This window comes from Erinaceus europaeus, chromosome 4 (genome assembly GCF_950295315.1).
Source record: "Erinaceus europaeus chromosome 4, mEriEur2.1, whole genome shotgun sequence".
In the NCBI taxonomy this organism is placed as follows: domain Eukaryota; kingdom Metazoa; phylum Chordata; class Mammalia; order Eulipotyphla; family Erinaceidae; genus Erinaceus; species Erinaceus europaeus.
In genome coordinates, this window is record NC_080165.1 from 126,080,249 (window position 1) to 126,102,346 (window position 22,098).

The 22,098-nt window shown below is 39.0% G+C and overlaps 1 protein-coding gene across 4 annotated transcripts in view; it reads right to left on the reverse strand.

The window, feature by feature from the left end:
• Positions 1-22,098, reverse strand: part of NCOA7 (nuclear receptor coactivator 7) — a 202,331-nt gene that overhangs the window by 116,591 nt on the left and 63,642 nt on the right. For all 4 annotated transcript variants that reach the window (XM_060190505.1, XM_007528336.3, XM_060190504.1 and 1 more), the window contains one exon: positions 9,153-9,373. In XM_060190505.1, coding sequence (XP_060046488.1) covers positions 9,153-9,373 — 221 coding nt within the window. The remainder of the gene's footprint in view (positions 1-9,152; positions 9,374-22,098) is intronic.

Sequence of the window (22,098 nt, forward strand, 5' to 3'; positions counted from 1 at the left end):
TCAGGAAAGTCTTGACAATAAGTAACATTTTAAAAGCAAAGGGAGGGGGGAAGGTAGCCAGTGGGTTAGGTGCACATGGCACAAAGTGATTCCAGTTGGAGCCCTAGGCTCCCCACCTGCAGGGGGGCTGCTTTACAAGTGGTGAAGGAGGTCTGCAGGTGCCTGCCTGTCTTCCTTTCCTCTCTTGATATCTCTCTGTCCTATCCAGCAATAACAAGAGCATCAAGGGCAAAATAGGGGAAAATGGCCTCCAGGAGCAGTGGATTTACAGTGCAGGCACTGGGCCCCAGTGAAAACCCTGGAGGAAAAAAGAAAGAAAGAGAGAGTGAGAGTGAGAGTGAGAGAGGAAGAGAGAGTGAGAGAGAGAGGAAGGAAGGGAGAAAGAAAGAAAGAAAGAAAGGAAAAAAGAAAGGAAAAAAGAAAGGAGAAAAAAAGATTATGCTGCTTAGGGGGGAAGGAAAGGGTCTTAGTGGGAACAGGGGTGTATGCAAACATGAAGCTCCATGATGTATTTCTAGCCTCTCATATGCTGGAACTCTGCTCTGGTTGGGGGTCTCTTACACTCATTAAATTTAAAAAAAATCTTTTTTTGTTATCACTATGACTTCACCACTCCAAGTTACCCCCCCCCCCCCCCCGGTGATAGAGACAAGAGAGAAAGACACCACTGGTGATAGGGGAGGCTGGAACCTGGGTTGTGTATACAACAAAGAAAGTACATTATACAAGTAAGCTATCTTGTCAACCCTCAACTTCTAATTTTAATTTTTGTTTGTTTGTTTATAAGAGAAGAGGAAGGATGGGGAGGGAAGGGGAAGGGAGGAGGAGAACCAGAGCATCACTCTGGCACATGCAATGCCAAGTATGAAGCTGAGGACCTTGTGCTTAGCTCAATACTTTAACCACTGAGCCACCTCCTGGGCCATTAATTATTTATTCTATGCACCCATGGCCTATAGTTCACAAATGTAATTATCTTAAGATTTTTACTTTACTATCTCGTATTCTTGGTATTAACTTTTATGCTAAAACACATTATCATAATATATTTTATACCAATGTAGGCCTATCTCCAATATTTATAAGTCATCTTTTTTAATATCTTGCACATACTTACCTGTTTTCACTTTAAAAGATTTTATTCATTTATTAACTTAAGAAAGAGTTCCTTTATTGTCAAGACATTCCTTAACAGTTTGTAAAAATAAATAGAATAAGTTGAAAAAAGAGTCTTGGCACAAAGACCGGCATAAGGATCCTGGTTTGAGTCCCCAGCTCCCCCACCTGCAGGGTGGCCACTTCACAAGCGGTGAAGCAGGTCTGCAGGTGTCTATCTTTCTCTCCCCCTCTCTGTCTTCCCTTCCTCTCTCCATTTCTCTCTGTCCTATCTAACAACAATGACATCAATAACAAAAATATTGACAACAACAACAATGATAAACAACATGGGCAACAAAAGAGAAAAATAGCCTCAGGAGCTGTGGATTCCTAGTGCAGGCACCAAGCCCAAGCAATAACCCTGGAGGGAAAAGAAAACACACATACACACACAAAAACTTCTTTTGGGATGGGGGTAGTTAGCATAATGGTTATGCAAAGAGACTTTCATGTCTGAGGCTCTGCAGTCCCAAGTTCAATCCCCCGCACCACCAAAAGACAGAGCTGTGCAGTGCTCTGGTATTTCTCTCTGTGTCTTTCTCTCTCTGCATCTCTCTCAAAAGTAAAATAAAAATAAATAAATAAAATACTTTTTTTAAAAAATCTGCTTTTATTCTCTATATGTTCTCTGAATTACCTCTTTTATAAACATGTATTTATACCCATAAGTATTTACACATGAAACCTATGCCCCCTTTTTTAAAAAATTTATTTTTATCTATTATTTGATAGTACAGAGAGAAAAACGAGAGGGAAAGTTGAAGGAGAGAGAGATGCCTGCATCTCTGCTTCTTGCAGAGCTTCCTGCCTGCAAGTGGGGACCAGGGGCTCAAACCTGGGTCCTTGAGCATGGTAAGTGAGCACCCAACCTGATGTACCACCACCTGGCCCCTGGATTAAACTGCTCTGAATACAAGACTTGGTTAGGAGTGGTGTGTGGAAGCAAGAGTGGAAGTTTAAAGAGCTCTGCAAGCCACAGGACAGCCTCACACACTTTCTTTTCTTCCTTTCAGGGACTGAAACCTCACGTTGCACATACTTCTAGGTCACCATGGTTTGACAGGTCCCTTGCTGGATTTTATTTTTTCTTGCCTTCAGGGTTATCACTGGGGTTCAGTGCCTGCACTATGAATGCTCCTGGGGGCTATTTTTTTTCCCCTTTTGTTGTCCTTGTTGTTTATCATTGTTGTTGTTATTGCTGTTGTTGCTGGATAGGACAGAGAGAAATGGAGAGAGGAGGGGAAGACAGAGAGGGGGAGATAAAGACCTGCTTCACCACCTGTGAAGGGACTCCCCTGCAGGTGGGGTGCCGGGGGCTCCAAACGGGATCTTTACACCGGTCCTTGCGCTTTGTGCCACCTGCACTTAACCCACTGCGCTACTGCCTGACTCCCCCTTGTTACACCTATGCCCTTTTAAGACAAATCTATTTGGGAATTCAAAAATGCCTCCAACACACATATTCATTATCTTCCTGTTTTCCTTCTTGAGTTTTCTCATTTGTTAATTCTTGACACTGTTCTTTTTTTTTTTTTTTTTTTTTTCTCATACTACACGTGGCCACCATTTACTGCTATTTCCTTGAAGTTTCTACTCAGGCTGCCCTTTCATTTCTAGCCCAGGTTCCAGTAAGCTTAGCCTGCCTCTAGCAGGCTCACTTCTACCTTCTGTCTACAGATTTTGGCATGCTACAGTACAGACTTAAAAGAAGTTACCCAATAGAAACCCACTAACTATCCAATAAGATCCTCCCATTTTGGTGTCAGATCTCCCGAGACAACCATTAATTGAAATTATTCTTGACTTGAAGCCTAATGCTCCATCTAGTGGTACATCTGATATGGAAACCTAAAGACTATGCCAAATCAGCCCTCTGAAATCAAACAAACCTGCCAAAGCCTGTATTTGTCAGTCAAAGCTAGATAATAAGAGGAATAAGGAACTCTAAAATTCAATGGTCCACCTAGTAGTTTCATATAAGCATTGGATTCTCCTGAGGAAAAATCTCAGATCTTCAAAGCAAATGCTATTACTGCCATTTTTTGAGAGAAGATGAAAAACTATCTTAGTATTTCTTGACTTCACATTAGCAAATATAATCATGACTGTGTGATTAAAAAAAAAGAGAATCTTATCAGCCTCCTTCAGAGAAATTCTATAAAAAAAATTCTCCACTATTATTATTTCTCTGCCCTATCAAATAAAAAACAGAAAGAAAAAGAAGGGGAAAAAATGGCTGCTGGAAATGGTGGATTTGCAGTGCTGGCACCAAGCCCCAGCAATAATCCTGGTAGCAATAAATAACTAGATAACTAAAATTAAAAGGCTTCTCGGAAATGGCATCTGTTTTAAAAATGTCCAATGTGTACAAATCATACTATAACAGAAGATATAAAATGTTATTTTCTTAATCCTCTTCCTCTTTTTTGGAGATAATGGAAAATACTCTATTTTTTTTTAATGAGAAAGATAGGAGAGAGAAAGAATCAGGCATTACTCTGGCACATGTGCTGCCGGGGATCGAACTTGGGACCTCATGCTTGAGAGTCCAAAGCTTTTATCACTGCGCCACCTCCTTCAGAGAAATTCTATAAAAAAAATTCTCCACTATTATTATTTCTCTGCCCTATCAAATAAAAAACAGAAAGAAAAAGAAGGGGAAAAAATGGCTGCTGGAAATGGTGGATTTGCAGTGCTGGCACCAAGCCCCAGCAATAACCCTGGTAGCAATAAATAACTAGATAACTAAAATTAAAAGGCTTCTCAGAAATGGCATCTGTTTTAAAAATGTCCAATGTGTACAAATCATACTATAACAGAAGATATAAAAATGTTATTTTCTTAATCCTCTTCCTCTTTTTTGGAGATAATGGAAAATACTCTATTTTTTTTTTTTAATGAGAAAGATAGGAGAGAGAAAGAATCAGGCATTACTCTGGCACATGTGCTGCCGGGGATCGAACTTGGGACCTCATGCTTGAGAGTCCAAAGCTTTTATCACTGCGCCACCTCCCGGACCACAAAATACTCAACATTTAAAAAAATATATTTATTTATTTATTCCCTTACGTTGCCCTTGTTGTTTATTGTCGTAGTTATTGATGTCATTGTTGTTGGATAGGACAGAGAGAAATGGAGAGAGGAGGGGAAGACTGAGAGGGGGAGAGAAAGACAAGACACCTGCAGACCTGCTTCACCACTTGTGAAGCAACTCCCCTGCAGGTGGGGAGCCGGGGGCTTGAATCGGGATCCTTACGCCTGTCCTTGCGCTTTGCACCACATGTGCTTAACCCACTGTGCTACTGCCCGACTCCCAATACTCAACATTTTAAGAGGAAGTTTATTAATCACATTAAGTCTCTTCCCATACGTTAAGTTATAGTATTTTTCTTATAAAAAACTGCATTTCTTGATATTAAAATCATTCACTAAACTATGTAACACCTGATACAATTGAATCAGTCCAAAGAGATGCCAAGAAGAACGATATGCTTTTGGCTGCAGATACCTTATATGCGTCTGTTGGGACAATGTCAACACTTATTACTACCCTGTGATATTGTGATTATAAGGAAGTCACATGTTTCATTTGACTTTAATTTATTATAATTATCTTCACTTATTTATTGGATAGAGACTGCCAGAAATGGAGATGGGAAAGGAGTGGTAGAGGGGGAGACAGAGAGAGACACCTGTAACACTGCTTCAGCACTTGTGAAGCTTTCCCGCTGCAGGTGGGGACCAGGGGGTCAAATCTGGGTTTTTGTGCATATAATATGTGTGCTCAACCAGGTGCACCACCACCTGGCCCTTTGTTTGACTTTACAGAATAAGAAATATATTTCTCATACATATTAGTCTTCAGTCACAGTTCCTGGCTCACAGCTCCCGAACCCCTAGAATTCCCTAAGTGTTGAATGTGAAAAGGTGTCTTTTGCTATATGTATAAAGCAACTTTTAGAAAACACCCTGGGGGGGGAGGGTTAAGTGCACATGGTGCAAAGAGCAAGGACTGGACAAGGACTGGAGTAAGGATCCCGGTTCAAGCCCCCAGCTTCCCTCCTGCAGAGGTCAGTTCACAGGCAGTGAAGCAGGTCTGCAGGTATCTATCTTTCTCTCCCCCTCTCTATCTCCCTTCCTCTCTTGATTTCTCTCTGTTCCATCCAACAACAGCAATGGCAAGAATAACAATAATGACAACAACAAGGGGAACAAACTGGGAAGAAAAATGGCCTCCAGGAGCAGTGGATTCGTAAAGCAGGCACTGAGCCCCAGCAATAACCCTGGCAGAAAAAAAAAAAAAAGAAAAGAAAGAAAGAAAGAAAACAAAAGACCCTAGGACTGGGAGCTGGTTGCCAGGGGAAACCCATTATAAACCATAAATAGATAGATTTCCAGGGAAGGCAGGGAAGCAGAGGAAGGCTCGAGATAGAGCTCAGTTGCCTGATGTCTTAGGTTTTAGTCAATCATGCTTATGTAAGTAATGAAGCCTCCATCAAATTCCCAAAAGGAAGGACTTCAAGATCTGCAACATTAGAGAATGAGAGGGTTTCCACTGCTGCACTCAGGAACCCTGGACTCAGAATAAAAGTTCCTTTGTTCAGGATCTCTAACTCTTTATTTGGTTGTTGATATGTACTCTACAGTGTTCTTTTTAATAAGTCCATGAGCTAGTAAGTAAGCTCCCTGAGTAGTAAGTGACTCTAGCAATTAAAAAAGGGGGGGTGGGCTGTGGCACACCTGATTAAGCACACATATTATAGTGCTCAAGGACCCGAGTTCAAGCCCCTCATCCCCACCTACAGGGGGAAAACTTCACAAGTATTGAAGCAGGGCTGCAGGTGTCTCTGTCTCTCTCACTCCCTCTCTATCTCCCCATTTCCTCTCAATTTCTCTCTGTCTCTGTCCAATAATAAATAAATAAATAAATATATTTTTAAAAAGCCTATAGGGAGTTTCGTGGGAACCTGTGATTTGTACCTGGATGATCAGAAGCACGGGTAATATCCTGGTCTTATCATTGCTGTGGAGGGTGGTTTTGGAAGACTGAGCCGTTAGCCTATGAAATCTGATATTACCACTAACTGGGTAATGTCAGAAAGGATAGTGTCACCAGCTGGTGTCTGAAAATGCTTGCTGGTGTGGGGCTGCCTCCATAGATGCCTGGGAATTGGGTCTGGGTAGCCTATTCACACTCCAATGACAAGCCATTTCATCTCTGAAAAGCAATGGTAAAAAGCTACGTGAAACATGGATGCAAGATATAGCAATAACTTTTGGCATTAACTGGGACCTAGTTTGGAGCTTTCTGGAATAAGTCTCTGCTCAGAGACGATGTTTGTGAAATATCAAATCCTCACTTTAGATCATGGATAGGTTCTTGGAAATTGTGACCTAAGTCGCTGAGGGTTTTTCTTTCTCCCTTCCTTCCTTCCTTCCTTTCTTTCTTTCTTTCTTTCTTTCTTTCTTTCTTTCTTTCTTTCTTTCTCTCAGTGTTATTTTTCCTTAAAAAATAATACTAAGCAAGGTGACATTACTTGAGAACCTGTTCTATTATATGGCTGGATAATTCTCAGAGACCCCACTGACTATCTCTTAGATACTATAGCTTGTATGCTTATATCAAGTTTTACACCTGGTTCCATTTGTTTGTGTTTGCTTTTGCCCTTGCTCAGGGTCTACATGAGATAGAATGTCGTATGCTTTACATTGGCTTGTTCTAGCCCTCCCCCTCCAAGAGAATTGGATGAGTCCTGTTAATTTCGCGGGCCTGCTTGGCCCCGCCCCAAGGGACCCCGGGAGAGGGTTCCGGAGTCCGAGAGTTCCTGAGTTCCCCAGTGACAGAGTTCCTGAGTTCCTGAGTTCGAGAGTTTCAGGGTTACAGAGTAAGAGAGAGTTCCAGTGTGCCAGAGTTTCAGAGGGTTCCCGAGTACGAGAGTTGGAAAGTTCCTGAGTTCGAGAGTAAGAGAGTGCTTGTGCCGCCACAATGAGATAGCAGAATTCTGTTTGGTGATTAGTTTGTCTTAGTTTATGAATCGTTGTTCCTGAATAAAGAAATACAGCTTCCCTGCCCAGCCGTATGTCTCTGGTCGTCTCTGTTACCCGCTGTGAAGCAAGCCAGCCCGGCAAGAGCATAAGATCTAGCAATAACTTTTGGCATTAACTGGGACCTAGTTTGGAGCTTTCTGGAATAAGTCTCTGCTCAGAGACAATGTTTGTGAAATATCAAATCCTCACTTTAGATCATGGATAGGTTCTTGGAAATTGTGACCTAAGTCGCTGAGGGTTTTTCTTTCTTCCTTCCTTCCTTCCTTCCTTCCTTTCTTTCTTTCTTTCTTTCTTTCTTTCTTTCTTTCTTTCTTTCTCTCAGTGTTATTTTTCCTTAAAAAATAATACTAAGCAAGGTGACATTACTTGAGAACCTGTTCTATTATATGGCTGGATAATTCTCAGAGACCCCACTGACTATCTCTTAGATACTATAGCTTGTATGCTTATATCAAGTTTTACACCTGGTTCCATTTGTTTGTGTTTGCTTTTGCCCTTGCTCAGGGTCTACATGAGATAGAAGGTGTTAAGTGTGAGGTGAAGGATCTAAGTAAAGTAATGCCTCCATCATGCTGCTCATGACACTTTCATGTTCAGATGCATGTTCAGATGCAGTGGCTATTCTGAGGATTCAAGATTTTCTTTAATTAAAACTTAAGGATTCCCCGGTTCGAGCCCCCGGCTCCCCACCTGCAGGGGAGTTGCTTCACAGGTGGTGAAGCAGGTCTGCAGATGTCTTTCTCTCCCCCTCTCTGTCTTCCCCTTCTCTCTCCATTTTTCTGTCCGATCCAACAACAATGACATCAATAACAACAACAATAACAACTACAACAATAAAACAACAAGGGCAACAAAAGGAAAAACAAATAAATATTTAAAAAACAAAAAAACCCTTAAGTATTCAAGATTTCCTTTAAAATTTAAAGGAAATCTTTTAAATAAAATAGAGAGAGAAGAAAATCTAGTAAATCCTAGGCCATATCTCATCAATATGATGCCAAAAATTTCAGGTATGCTTATCAACATTTTAATGGGATGTCATCAATATTTATGTCAAATAAAGTCTAATAACTTGATTAATACTTCTTAGTAGCACACAGTGTTATTTTTTCACATTTAAAAATTTTAATCTTCAGTTTTCTAGACAAATATTCCTCAGGAAAGACAGTCTGAATTTACAGTTTCATGAGCCTAATCGAATTAGGTTCCTTCTGCATTGCCATGCAATTGAGTTAGCAGTCAGCAGCATTTATCAGCTGTCTAGAGGAGTGGATACACTGTAACTAGAGACGGGAGGAGCTGTGGACTCTGAGGTACTGAGGTGAGCTGTTACCGCCCCTGCTGTTCCAGCTTTCATTCAAACTAAGAATATAAAATGAACTGAAGAGAAAGTGTCAGAACATGGAGAGCAATAGGCATCAATTCTGTGCAAACTGTGTGCACTGGCACTTGGAGAAAGTAGGCAAAGAAGCAGGCGACCCTCTGGAAGGTGAGAAGCAGTGGAGCTTCTGGGTGGAAGGACTCACTCTATATCTTCTTAGTCTTTTTCGAACTGTAGTCACTGATCAGTTAGGATTTAAAAAAAAAAATTTTTTTTTTAACTTGTGATGCTGCTTTCTTTCTTTTTATCTCTTTATTGGGGGATTAATGGTTTACAGTCGACAGTAAAACACAATAGTTTGTACATATATAACATTTCCACATAACAATACAACTTCCACTAGGTCCTCCTCTGCCATCTTGGGGAACACGTAAGTTAAACAAGACATATCAATATTACTTCATTGCCAGTCCTTTATACAAAGTTATATACAAGCCAACGGCACACAGTGGCTACCTAGTGAACTGTTACTGTTGTTATTATGACCACATATAACTTAATATCTCTTAAAAACTATTACACAATTTTTAAAATGAAAGCACTTATTATTGCCACCAGTACTCACCAATACTGTAATATCTCTTTAGTTCTGTTCGCCTAATCTCCTTTAATTGATTGTTTTTCCTTTTTTTTTTCTCATCAGTTATACACTCCTGTTCCACAGCAGTATGGCACTTTTCTTGTTCTAAAGTAACTGTTTCAGCTTCTTCTTTTCCAGTATGAGTTTTTGTTGCTACAGCTGAGGCAGTCTCTGTATTCTGTTTGGCTTGTTTTTTCTTTTTCAATCTAGGAAATGAGGAAAACATTGGAGAAATTATTTGTTAGGAGAAATGATGATGGATTTTTGCAAAACCAACTATACAGAAAACACAGTGGATATTTATTAATATATTTCTATTCTACTTTTTGAATAAGTTAAAATGATTATTTTTGTACTTCCCTTAATTTTTTGTCTTTAATAATTTTTTTTGTCGGAAAGTTATTGGGAAATGTTCTTGTTGTACAGGAAAACTAGATTGTTCTATAGACTGTTAAATGTTGGAATGTTGAGTTTTTAATTAAAATATAATTTCCTTAAAATCATGTCATATTTGAAATACTACATTCTTAAAGCATGGTTCTAGTTTTTTATAGTAATTCTGACCTGATGAACAAGCATATTTGTAAGAAAAAAAATCCTCTATAATTGTTCAGATGAGTATGAAGGTTTGACAAGGTGTGAACTGGTTTAAGTATGTTTGACTACTTTCCTTTATTCATATCTTACTACTGGAGCTAGTGCTGCATTTCCTGAGATAGAAAATGTCAGGATGACAATATATTTATCACAATTACTAATAGAATGGCTGGTCAACAGATTAACAAGTGTATTTGTTGTTTTCAATTCTTGAGTCAAAGATGTATGAGTAAAGTTTATAATAATTCACTGAAATCCAGTAAAGAGTACTTTCTGGGAGTCCAGCAGTAGCACAACGGGTCTGCAGGTGTCTTTCGCTCTCTTACTGCCCACCCCATCCCCCTCCCAATTTCTCTATGTCTTATCAAATGAAAATAGTAAAGAAAAGAGAACTGTTTGAAAATGTTAAGTAGAAAATTAAAAAGAGAGAGAGAGGGGAAATGATTTTTACCTCACTAGAAATAGCAAGAGCCTTGGCAACTGTTATATGGAATTCTGACTATATTTAATGCTTTTTTAATTAAAACTTTCCTCCCTTTTCTATCTAAGTAAATTTAACTATCTCTAATGCATGTCCATTTCCTTTGCTCTCTTAAGCATCAAATGTATACAATTTATTGTTGGGCAATGGATAAAGAAACATTTTGGGAGAAAATAACATAAGTAAGACAATATAAGGAGTAAGACTTGATTTTAAAAAATATTTTATTTATTTTATTTTAATGAGAGAAAGATTCAGAGAAAGACACAGAAAGACTAGAGTACTGCTCAATTCTTGCTTATGTTAGCACTGGGCATTGAACCTAGAATCTTAGAGTCTCAACTAAGGCTTGATTTTATCCTGCTTAGCTCTGTGATTCTGAATAAATTTATTTAACAGCCTACAGAGGTCCCTCCCTCACTGAGGCTTATTACCTAAAAGGTACTTTAATCAAGATAAATTGAGATAACTATATTGACATATAGCAAATACAGAAATAAAACAACAACAACAAAATGTCTCCTAATTCAAACATATAATGATGTAAGTACTAAGCAGAGTAAGATGTCATACTCTGCTTTTGAGATAAATTTTACATATTCTAACAAAATACTTCAACTAAGCTTTTACTCAATTAATATTGGATATTCAAGTTATTACATTTTTTTAAATATTTATTTATTTTCTTTTTGTTGCCCTTGTTTTTATTGTTGTTGTAGCTATTGTTGTTGTCATTGTTGGATAGGACAGAGAGAAATGGAGAGGAGGGGAACACAGAGAGGAGGAGAGAAAGATAGACACCTGCAGACCTGTTTCACCGCCTGTGAAGCGACTCCCCTGCAGGTGGGGAGCCGGGTGCTTGAACCGGGATCCTTATGCTGGTCCTTGAGCTTTGTGCCACGTGCACTTAACCTGCTGCACTACCGCCCGACTCCCAAGTTATTACATTTTAAATTTACATATGTGTTGCATTATATGCTCGTAACAGTACTATTTACAATAATCAAGGTATGGAAATAACCTGAGTGTCCACTATAATATGGCATGCCATATTTTGGATAAACCAAATAGAGCACACACACACACTCTTCAGCTATAAAAAGTGAACAATTAAATCTAAAGTCTTATGACAACATGGATGAAGCTTGAGTGGACTACATGAAGTAAAGTAAGTCAGAAGGGGAAGGATACTAGAAAGAAGAATAGACAAAAGAAAATAAAGACAATCCATTATGTTTCTGACAAAAAAAAAACAACCCAAACCCAAGATTACCAGAAGGGGAGGCAGTAGGAGGTGAAACAAAAGATAAGAGAAAATTCAATGGATCGTGGAGGATGGTTGTTTGTACTACAGTGGTAGTCATGGCACCACATATTCAGAGAAACACAAACTCCTCCGCTACAGTGTTGAAGACTAACTTTACTTGAATAAAATCTTTTAAAAATATTTTTAATTATTTTTTATTACTGGACAGAGGCAGAGAGAAATTGAGAGGGGAGGGGAAGAAAGGGAGAGGGGAAGAGATAAAGAGATACCCGTAGTACTGTTTCACCACTCGTGAAGCTCTCCCCCTGCAGATGGGGAGCAGGGGCTGGGACTTGGGTCCTCGTGAATTATAATATGTGCACTTAGCCAGGTGCGTCACTACCTGGACCCCTGGTGTTTTCCTAATATATATATTTTAAATTTATATTATTGGGTAGAGGCAGAGAAGTTGAGAGGGGAGGGGGAGCTAGAGAGGCAGAAAGAGACAGAGAGACATAAAATCTTTAAAATTGATAGTTTTCAAAGTTCAGTAAGATGATACTCCTAGGGGCCAGGTGGTGGCGCACCTGGGTAAGCACACACAATACAGCGTGCAAGGACCTGGGTTCAAGCCCCTGGTCCCCACCTTCAGGCGGGGAGGCTTTACAAGTGGTGAAGCAGGGTTGCAAATGTCTCTCTCCCTCTCTACCTTTTCTTCCCCTCTCAATTTCTGGCTGTCTCTATCCAATAATAAATGAATAAAATATTTAAAAAAGATGATGCTCCTAATACAATAATTTATCCAACAGTACTACTTTATGAAGCTGAAATCAATAAACAATAAGCTAGGTACTATGTACAAAGATCAGCTCTTTGCTTAGTCTGTGCACAGAGCTGATCTCTGTGTCCAAAAGGCTGACTACCTGCTCTTGATACACTGGCATATCAAAACATGTTTGAAATAAGCCTTACTTCCCACTTCCAAAAAGTATTCCTTCTGAGAGAATTGAGGTGGGGAGAGAGTTCAAAATTAGCTCTCTGAAACTTCTTAATCTTCTGTATTTTTCCATTTAAAAATTGATTGACTATCCTTATTTAATTATTCCCATGATAACTAAGCTTACTCACATCTAGGGCACATGTTCTGATTAACACTAGCAATATTTGAGGATGACTCCCTGAGAATGATTTGCATATATGGAAGCAAAAACTCAGAGACCTGTCATATTATCTCCTCCCCCTTTCCAAACACATTCACTATTAACACAAAGAGCCTAATGTAATTCCTATTTGAGAGAAAATGGTAAAAAGTAGCAATACCAAGCTTATTTAAAAGAAAACAGAGTGTATTTTAATATTTCACTATTTTTCTAAAGATTTATTTATGCATTTATTTGCTCAAGAGAAGAAAGAGAATTTTTACCTAAAATTCTGTACACTTAAAAGGTGTACACACCTTATTTTCCCCTACCAGTATCCACCAAATCCACAGTTAGCAGACAGGTGACACTGGTGGAAAAAACCTGTTTATAAGCCAGATGAGAGGAGCCGGGTGGTGGCGCACCTGGTTGAGCACACATGTTACAATGTGCAAGAACCCAGGTTCAAGCCCCTGGCCCCCACTTGCAGGGGAAAGCTTCCCAAGTGGTGAAGCAGGGTTGCAGGAGTCTTATCAACCCCTTCCCTCTCAATTTCTGGCTGTCTCTATCAAATAAAGACAATAAGAATTTTTTTTTTTAAAGCCAGATGACAAAAAATTCTTCTGAAGCTTTTTCCTTTACTAAGGGAAATAATATTGGCAACAATCAAAGTGAGGGCCTTGAGCAAGTTCCTGTCTTTGTTTCTGCAGAGGACTCTTCTGTTGTTTGCTGACATCTGTGAAATGTAACACCAAAAAAAAAAAAAATCAAATGATTAAAGGACATGTTCATTAGCACTAGAGTGAAAGTCTCATAAGGACAGGGATTTAGCTAGGCTTTCCTAAATGCTACACTGCCCAGACTTACACAGTCGTTACCTATGAAGTTCTCTGGAATGGACAGATAAATGAAGCCAAAAATTAAGTTCTGATCTCCTAGTAAGTGCATTCTTACAAACATACCACTTAAAGTTGACTTGTTCTTCTCATTAGCAACTTTTAAATTGTGTTTCACTTTAAAAATAGTATATGAAAAGTTCAAAAGAGTTTTTCTAGAAGTAACTACTGTTGAGTGACTAATGAATCAGGCCTTACTATGTACTTTACAAATATTATCCTTCCATCATAAAGCAAAACTAGATAGCTACTCTTGTCTCCATGTTACTGATAAGAAAAGGGAAGCTGGAAAAAGAAAATTGGAGTATTTTCCAAGGTCGCAGGGCAAAATTAAGTTGTGGAACAGGAAGTACAAAGCTAAGCTTGAGCTAGCTCCCAGAACTTCTCCTATGTGTTCTATGGGACCTATGAATGAGAATAAAATAACATTCACTGGACTTTGGAAATTCTATGAATTATGTAGTCTAATATTGTAGGCTTCAAGAAACCACACCCACAGGAAGGAAAGAATCTTGACTCCACAATCAGCTGTGACCTCTTGGAAATATGGCAAACTTCCAAGACAGTAAGATAAACAAAAAAAAGAGGTCAATATGATTTTCAATGTTGACTGGCTATAATGGTTCACACTTTAAAAAAAAAATGCCAAAAGTTGTTTTGAGGTAGAAAAAACAAAACACAACTTTAAATCCAAATTAAACCTTGCCAAGAATTGTACTTTCCTGTGCCTGTACATAGTTAACTAAATCTTCCTATTTCAGAGCTCCCAGTCCTCAGAAAGTTCAGAGTCAAGATAGTATACCATTCATATACAATGTGTTCGAAAGAAAAAAAGGGGGGGAAGGAGGTGGATAGTATAATGGTTCTGCAAAGAGACTCTCATGCCTGAGGTGCCAAAGTCCCAGGTTCAGTCCCTCACACCACCATAAACCAGAGCTGAGCAGTGCTCTGGTTAAAAAAAAAAAAGAAAAGAAAAGAAAATCAGCACTGCTCTATAATGTAGAGCTAATGCTCCTTGAATAAGCTAATGTCAAAGTTGGTCAGTCACAAAAGTAATATAATCTTATTTTGTTTTCCAAGTTTTTTTTTAAAACTTTTTTTGAATGCCTTTATTTTATTTTATTTATTTATTTTAATGAGAAAGGAGGAAAGAAAGAAAGAACCAGAAATCGCTCTGGTGCATATGGTGCTGAGGCTTAAACTCAGGACCCTGTGCTTGAGAGTTCAATGCCTTATCCACTATGCCACCTCCTGGACTAATTCCTTTTTTTTTTTTTCTCTCTCTCTCTCTTCTTTCTTTCTTTCTTTTAATTTCTTTACTGGGGAATTAATGCTTTACATTCGACAGTAAATACAATAGTCTGCACATGCATAACATTTTCCAGTTTTCCATATAATACAACCCCCACTAGGTCAAAAAATTCTTAAGCATACGTCTTGGTATATCATTTGATTCACTTGCAAGTAAAGAAGGGACGAGATATGATTTATGGAATGCCAAGAACATATAAATGACAGAAAGTTATAATTTGAACAGAGCTCTGACAAAAATAACAGGTAACTAAATATTTTTAAAACCTCATTAATGTAACTTTCTTTTGCTCTATACCATTTCTCAAAATTTGTGATTAATAGTGGTTTAAAGAATAGAAGATTAAAGAGGGCCGGGCATTACTACATCAGGTTAAGTAAGCATTGTAAGATGTGCAAGGACCGGCTCAAGGATCCGGGTTGGCGACCTCCGTTTCCCCCACCCACCCCGCTCCCCACCTGAGCTCGCGTTGGGGGTAGGGAAGGGAGGGGGTGTTTCACAGTTTCACAAGCAGTGAAGCAGGTCTGTGGGTGTCTTATCTTTCTCTCTACCTCTCTGTCCTCCCCTCTCCTCTCCTCTCATTTCTCTCTGTCCTATCCAACAACAGTGGCAACAACAATGGAAAAAAGATGGCCGCCAGGAGCAGTGGATTCATAGTGCTGGCACCCAGCCCAGCAATAACCCTGGAGGCAAAAAAAAGATTACAGGCCATAGGACATAATTCACACCCCACCCACCATAACCAAAGTTCCATATCCTCACCCTCCCAACCATGTCCATCATAGTTCTAACGAAGTCAAAGAGATTGTTTTTTTCTGGGTTTTTTTTTTTTGTCTGCAAACTTATGTTTTAATTCTCTAGATTTCACATAGGAGTGAAACCATTTTATTACTGTTCTTCACTGATTTATGTATTTCACTAAGCATAATCACCTCCAGCTGTCTAATTTGTGTTGACATTTTGGGACTGAAGGGTCCTTATAAGCCACAAACAGTGATTTTGTTCAACGTAGCAACATTGATGTTACTGGGCTTTCTAAATAAAACGAAGCCCCACTAGTTGTAGAAAGTCACCTTTGTATATGTGAGTGGGTAGAGTAGGGAAAATGAATAGAGAGAAGGGCAAAAATTATCAGTGATGACACTTAAAACAGAGTCTTTTGCAATATATCTATGATGCCTCTAATTTCTCAAAACGTAATTTAACATATGTATATGTAATAAATAAAAACAATTACAGTAAATCCAATGATAACACTTAAAACAGATTCCATCATATCTATAATGCCTCTAATTTCTCAAAACATAATTTAATATATGTATATGTAATAAATAAAAACAATTACAGTAAATCTAGTTAACACCCATAACTGGACAGCTTTTCTTTATGCTGAGATTGTTTCAATGATTGTATCAATGAATAACTTTCAAATATATAACTTGTCAAATATAAAATTTTTTTTTCAAATGTATTAGTTATCGATAGTCACTATGCTGTTAATTGCACTTCCAGAATTTATTTGTTTTATAGCTGGAAGTTTGATTCTTTTGGTCATCTCTATCCATTTCCTTTTTTTTTTAACTGCTATAGTTGCTTTTATTTATTTATTCCTTTTTGTTGCCCTTGTTGTTTTACTGTTGTAGCTATTATTGTTGTTGTTATTGATGTCATTGTTGTTGGATAGGACAGAGAGAAATGAAAGACAGACAGGAAGACAGAGAGGGGGAGAGAAAGATAGACACCTGCAGACCTGCTCCACCGCTTGTGTGTGTGTGTATTAAACTTATGTCTGTATAGAGATAACTATACTGGCATAAAAAAAGTTTGGCTAATATTTACTTTATGAAAAAACAAGAACAATTTGGTGGTGTTTGTTTTGGGGGAATTTGAAGCCTCATGCATGCTTAATTTCACTGCTCCTAGCCATTTTTTTTCCCCACTGAAAGACAGAGTGAGAAAGAGGTGGGGGTTCCGCTCACCCCCACCCTGCCATGGGACTCCCATGCAGTTGCAAGATTTGGATCTAGTAGTTGGGCGCTACCGCAGCGGGTTAAGCACAAGTGGCACAAAGTGGAAGGACAGACTTAAGGATCCTGGTTCCAGCCCCAGGCTCCTCACCTGCAGGGGAGCTTCACAAGCAGTGAAGCAGGTCTGCAGGTGTCTGTCTTTCTCTCCCCTTCTCTATCTTCCCCTCCTCTCTCTATTTCTCTCTGTCCTATCCAACAACAACAACATCAATAACCACAACAATGTTAAACAACAAGGGCAACAAAAAAAAGAAAAATAAATAAATAAATAAATATATTTTTTTAAAAGGCCAGCATCATACCTGGTGAGCTATTCTTCTGACCTTTGAGATTTTCTATGCTGCAAACACTAATAAGTTTAAGACAAATAGAGATGGAGAAATTGAGAGGGGAGAGGGAGATAGAGAGGGAAAGAAAGATATCCCCTTCCCCTCTCAATTTGTCTCTATTCAAAATTAAAATGAGAGAGAGAGAGAGAGAGAGAGGTCTGCAGCACTGCTACACCGCAGGTTGGGATTGGGGCTCACACACTCTACTGGGTGCACCACCACTCAGGCCCACAAATAAGTTATGTGAGGTCAATATTTTTTAAATTAAGAATCTGTAGCAATGACAACACTTTGCTACATCCTGTCAGTCAGTGGTTCATTCCTCCTCCAGAGTTCAGCTATCACAGTGAATTCCTGTATAGTAATGTCATTCCTTTACCAGACAGAGTTGGTCAGAAACTTTCTCTAGCTTGTTTCACTGCAACCTTGTCAATATCAGAACTGAAGGTGTCTGTAAACCGGCCTCAGGAAATCACACAAAACTGTTACTTTCCAAAAGCACGTTTTAGACTGGAGATTATATTAAACTAAACATACAGGCCATGGCATGGCCTGTATTCTCCAGGGACTGAGCCATTTCCCCCCTTTATCAATAGCTTCAGCAGTTTCCCTAATAAAAGTGACCATATTATTTCCCCCACTCAGCTGAAACTGAGAAGAACCCCAGAAGGGTGAGGGTTTTCAGTGTTCCAACAGAGTCTAGGTTAGACTTGGTTGTCTTCCTGGTTGCCCCAATCTGACCCTTGACTCTTCTAGAACTCAGAGAAACTGAGTCTAGCTCTGGAATGAAGTTGCCCTTGGGCTAGAAATATCTGCCTTTGAATTTTTTTTGTTTTTGTCTTAAGTATGCATCCTAGGATCAGTTACTAAATGGAAGTCTCAGGTTCCTAGTCTCTGAGAGAAGAATTCTGACCTCAGACTGGTGTTTGTGATGATTAAACAAAATAGTGCTGAGAAAGCTTACTTTTTTACTATGGGCATGTACTGCTTAAAGAAGAGATATGGGGGCTGACTGGTGGAACCAGGTAGACCACACATGTTACCAAGCACAATGACACAGATTCAAGCCCTCAGTCCCTACCTGCAGGAAGCAAGCACCAAAAGTGGTGAAGCAGTGTTCTCTCTCATTCTTTAGCCCCCACTCCTCTCTGATTATTTCTCCTTATCTCTATCAAAAAGGAAAATAAATAAAGTTACTAAAAATTAAAGAAGGGGGTATAGTCTGAGAGAAACTGTGTTGGGTGATTTCACTGTGTGTAGGGTGTAAAAACAAACAGAAAAACACCACCAATCACACACAAACTTAGATACTATAAACTATTACCTACCTGGGTCATGTGATGTAGCCTAACTTTGTAGTATGTGGTCTCTCATTCACTAAAACCTCATAAAGAAGCCTGGGTCTGGTTCACAGTAGAAGTTTAGTAACATATAAGCTACTACTGTGATGCAGTTGTTACTATTTACTTGGGGATTTCTAGGGTCCAAGTGAAGTAATCTATAAAACAAATTTCCTAGGAAAAAAATCCCTTCTAATACCCCATTTCAGTTTGTGATTTCACAAATGGAAGGTGAGTTTTATTGGTTGAACCACAATTTAAGATGTGATATAGACCAAGTATTTAAATATATTCCTGTCCCCCACCTGCAGGTGGTATGCTTCATGAGCAATGAGCAGGTCTGCAGGTGTCTTTCTCTTTCTCTCCCTCTGTAAATCCTGAGAGAGACAGAGAGAGAGAGAGAGGGAGAGAGAGAGAGAGAGAGCTGGAAACATAGAGGATTTGTTGTGCAGGCACTGAGCCCAAATGATAACTCTGGTGGTGATAAAAGGAAAGAACAAACCCCATTTGTATAAAGGAAATCTTGCATTAAAATTAAACATGTGGATGTACACTATTCTACTGCCACCCCCTGAGATGGACATTCTTTTTTTCATTTTGTCTAATTTTTTATAATGATTCTCCCACCTAAGAGAATGTCTCTCTTAAAATGAAATACTCTGGTTTCAAGCCCATATTTGATTATGAGGTCAAAAACAAACAGTATATTCATACAGTCGAGTACAGATAAGCTTAATAGAGTATACCTTTACCTCAAAAAACAACTTTATACTAAGGAGCACTGAATATGATCCAATCAGGCACAAATTACAAAAACCTCACCAATGTGTCCTGGAACCCTATATCCCGAGAACCCTACACTACTAAGGAAATATAGAAACAGGCTGGGGGTATGAATCGACCTGTCAACGCCCATGTCCAATGGAGAAGAATTACAGAAGCCAGATACTCCCATAAGCCATAAAAATACTCCCAGGGGGATAAAGAATAGGAAAACTTCCAATGGAGGGGAGGGGATATGAAACTCTGGTGGTGGGAATTTTATGGAACTGCACTCCTATTATACCACAGTCTTGTCAGTCATTATTAAATCACTAATAAAAAATTCTGAAATTAAAAAAAGAATCCCTCATCTAGGTTTTCTTTGTGCTGTTATAATAGTATTATATGGGGACTGGTAAAATAGATTTCTGGAGACTCTAGTAGTCAAAATTCAGGTGTGTAGGGAAGGAATGAATGCAAACAAACTCTTGCAATTTTACTGGATCCTGAGGACAGGCTCACAAGGAACATTTCAGAGAAATTTACATATTCCTGCAGTACCAAGATGATAATGGCATTGCTACAAAGTACATTTGTACTCTCTAGAATGTTTGCCTTGTACTTATGGAACAAAATGGGGTTTTGTTGCAGTTACAGATCACCTGGATGGAAGTCTCTTTCCTTTTTCATTTTTTTTTTCCTTAATTAGAATGTTAAGTCTTAGCCTGAAAAAAATTACAAACACATCAAAAGTTATATTTTAGCTGAAGGAGGAAGGTCAGGCTTCTGTAATTGCTTCCTTGCTGAACATGGACGTTGACTGGTCGATCCATACTCCCAGCCTGCCTCTCTCTTTCCCTAGTGGGACAGGGTTCTGGGGAATCAGAGCTCCAGGATACATTGGTGGGGTTGTCTGTCCAGGGAAGCCTGGTTGGCTTCATGCTAGCATCTGGAATCTGGTGGCTGAATAGAAAGTTAACATATAAAGCCAAACAAGTTGTTGACTAATCATGAACCTAAAAGCTGGAGTAGTGCAGCCTTTAGGTTTCATGCATAGCTAAATTAATTTTTGTGTTACAAATTAACTAAATGTAAACTGAACATCATATCACTGTAGTATCTTACTTTCCCACATTCCAATAATTACTATATCTCTCCATTGCATTCATTTTCTTAGTAAGTTTAATATATATTGTTCTAATTATCTTTGTATTTATTTATTGGATAGAGCCAGCCAGAAATTTAGAGGGAAGGGGATGACAGAGAGGGAGAAAGACAGAGACACACCTGCAGCCAACAGCTTCACTACTCGCAAAGCTTTCCCCATAGGTGAGGACTGGGGGCTCAAACTTGAATCTTCATGCACTATAACATGTGGGTTCAACCAAGTGCACCATCACCTGGTCCCTCACTCTTTGCAATTTCTGGCAATACACATATATTTGTAAAGAAAAAGCAGAGGAGTTAAGTTTGAGTTTATTCAGAACTATCTTGAAAACTGAAAGCACAATGAACATATTGTAGATGTGAGCTTTCTTTTATCTTGAGTAACTCCAAAATAGTCTCTTGCTAGTAGGGCTATAATAAGGAAATGTTTAGCAGGTAGAATTTCTAAATTGTTAAATCACATTTTCATATCTGAGGACTTCAAACTTCACTGACACAAGGGTTTATGAGCACTTACAAACCAAGGAAGCTTTCTAAGCAGGGGTTGGGGAGGGTGGGGTGGTGGTGGTGGTGGTGGGTGTGTATGTGTGTGTGCTTCCTTATTAGTGTTTCCTTCTGTCTGGAAAAAAGAAAAACAAGAGAGTGTAGGGGGCCAGGTAAGGAGATAAATGGTGGAAAACCTCTTAAAACAGCATTCTGAGACAAACCTCCATGGGATACGTGCTGAAACACAAGCTCTCTGATGAGAATCTCAGTATATACTTGCAAAAGAGGGCAGTCCTGCTGTCTCTGACCTTCTCCCAGTCTAGACTTGAGAATCAGAGAATGCCTCAGCCCATCTTCTTCTAGCATTTGCCCCTCAGCCCATGAGACAAATAATTACATAAATGGGGGAAGGATTCAAATTCATGGGAAAGTTTGCCAAATTTTCTCTAAAAATTTGACACATTTTACTGTATAAATATGGTCCTAATAAACACGTTTGGGGTTCCATTCTTTGAATGGCTCCATTCCATTCCTTGAATTGATTCCACTCCATTCCTTGAATGGTTCCAAGGCTCCTAGCTCCTGAGTGTTTTCACTTCCCTCCCTCCCTTCCTTCAAACCCCCCTGGGAGCTGGATTCCTGCAAGAGAGTCCACAAAGAGTGGAAAAACCCTGGTGGAAAAAAAAAAAAAGAACTTTGATCTCTGTCCTTCCCTGGTTGGAGGCAAACAGTAGGAATGTGCTCAGTGATAAGGTTTTTTGTATGCTAGTAAGATGATTCCAGGTGGGCCAGCTATTAATAGAGAGCTTCAGGATAGGGGCTGTTTCCTAAACCAGTCACATGAAGGGCTGGAAAAGTTTAATGACCAATGGTCAGTGAATTATCCGATGCTTAGCCATTAGCTAACCACTAGTCAACAATAAAAACTCTGTTAAAATCAAACCAACAAGCAAGCAAACAAAAAAGAAAGAGAGGAGGAAAGAAAGAAAAAAAGAAAGGAAGAATCTTAAATGAAAGATTCTAAGAGCTTCCAGGTTGAAGAACACATAGACTTGCATAGAAGAGTGGTACCCTCAGGAAGTTCTGAAAATCTCCAGTCCCATACTTTATCTAAGACATCTAACTGGGACAGCCCTCAGTTATAAACTT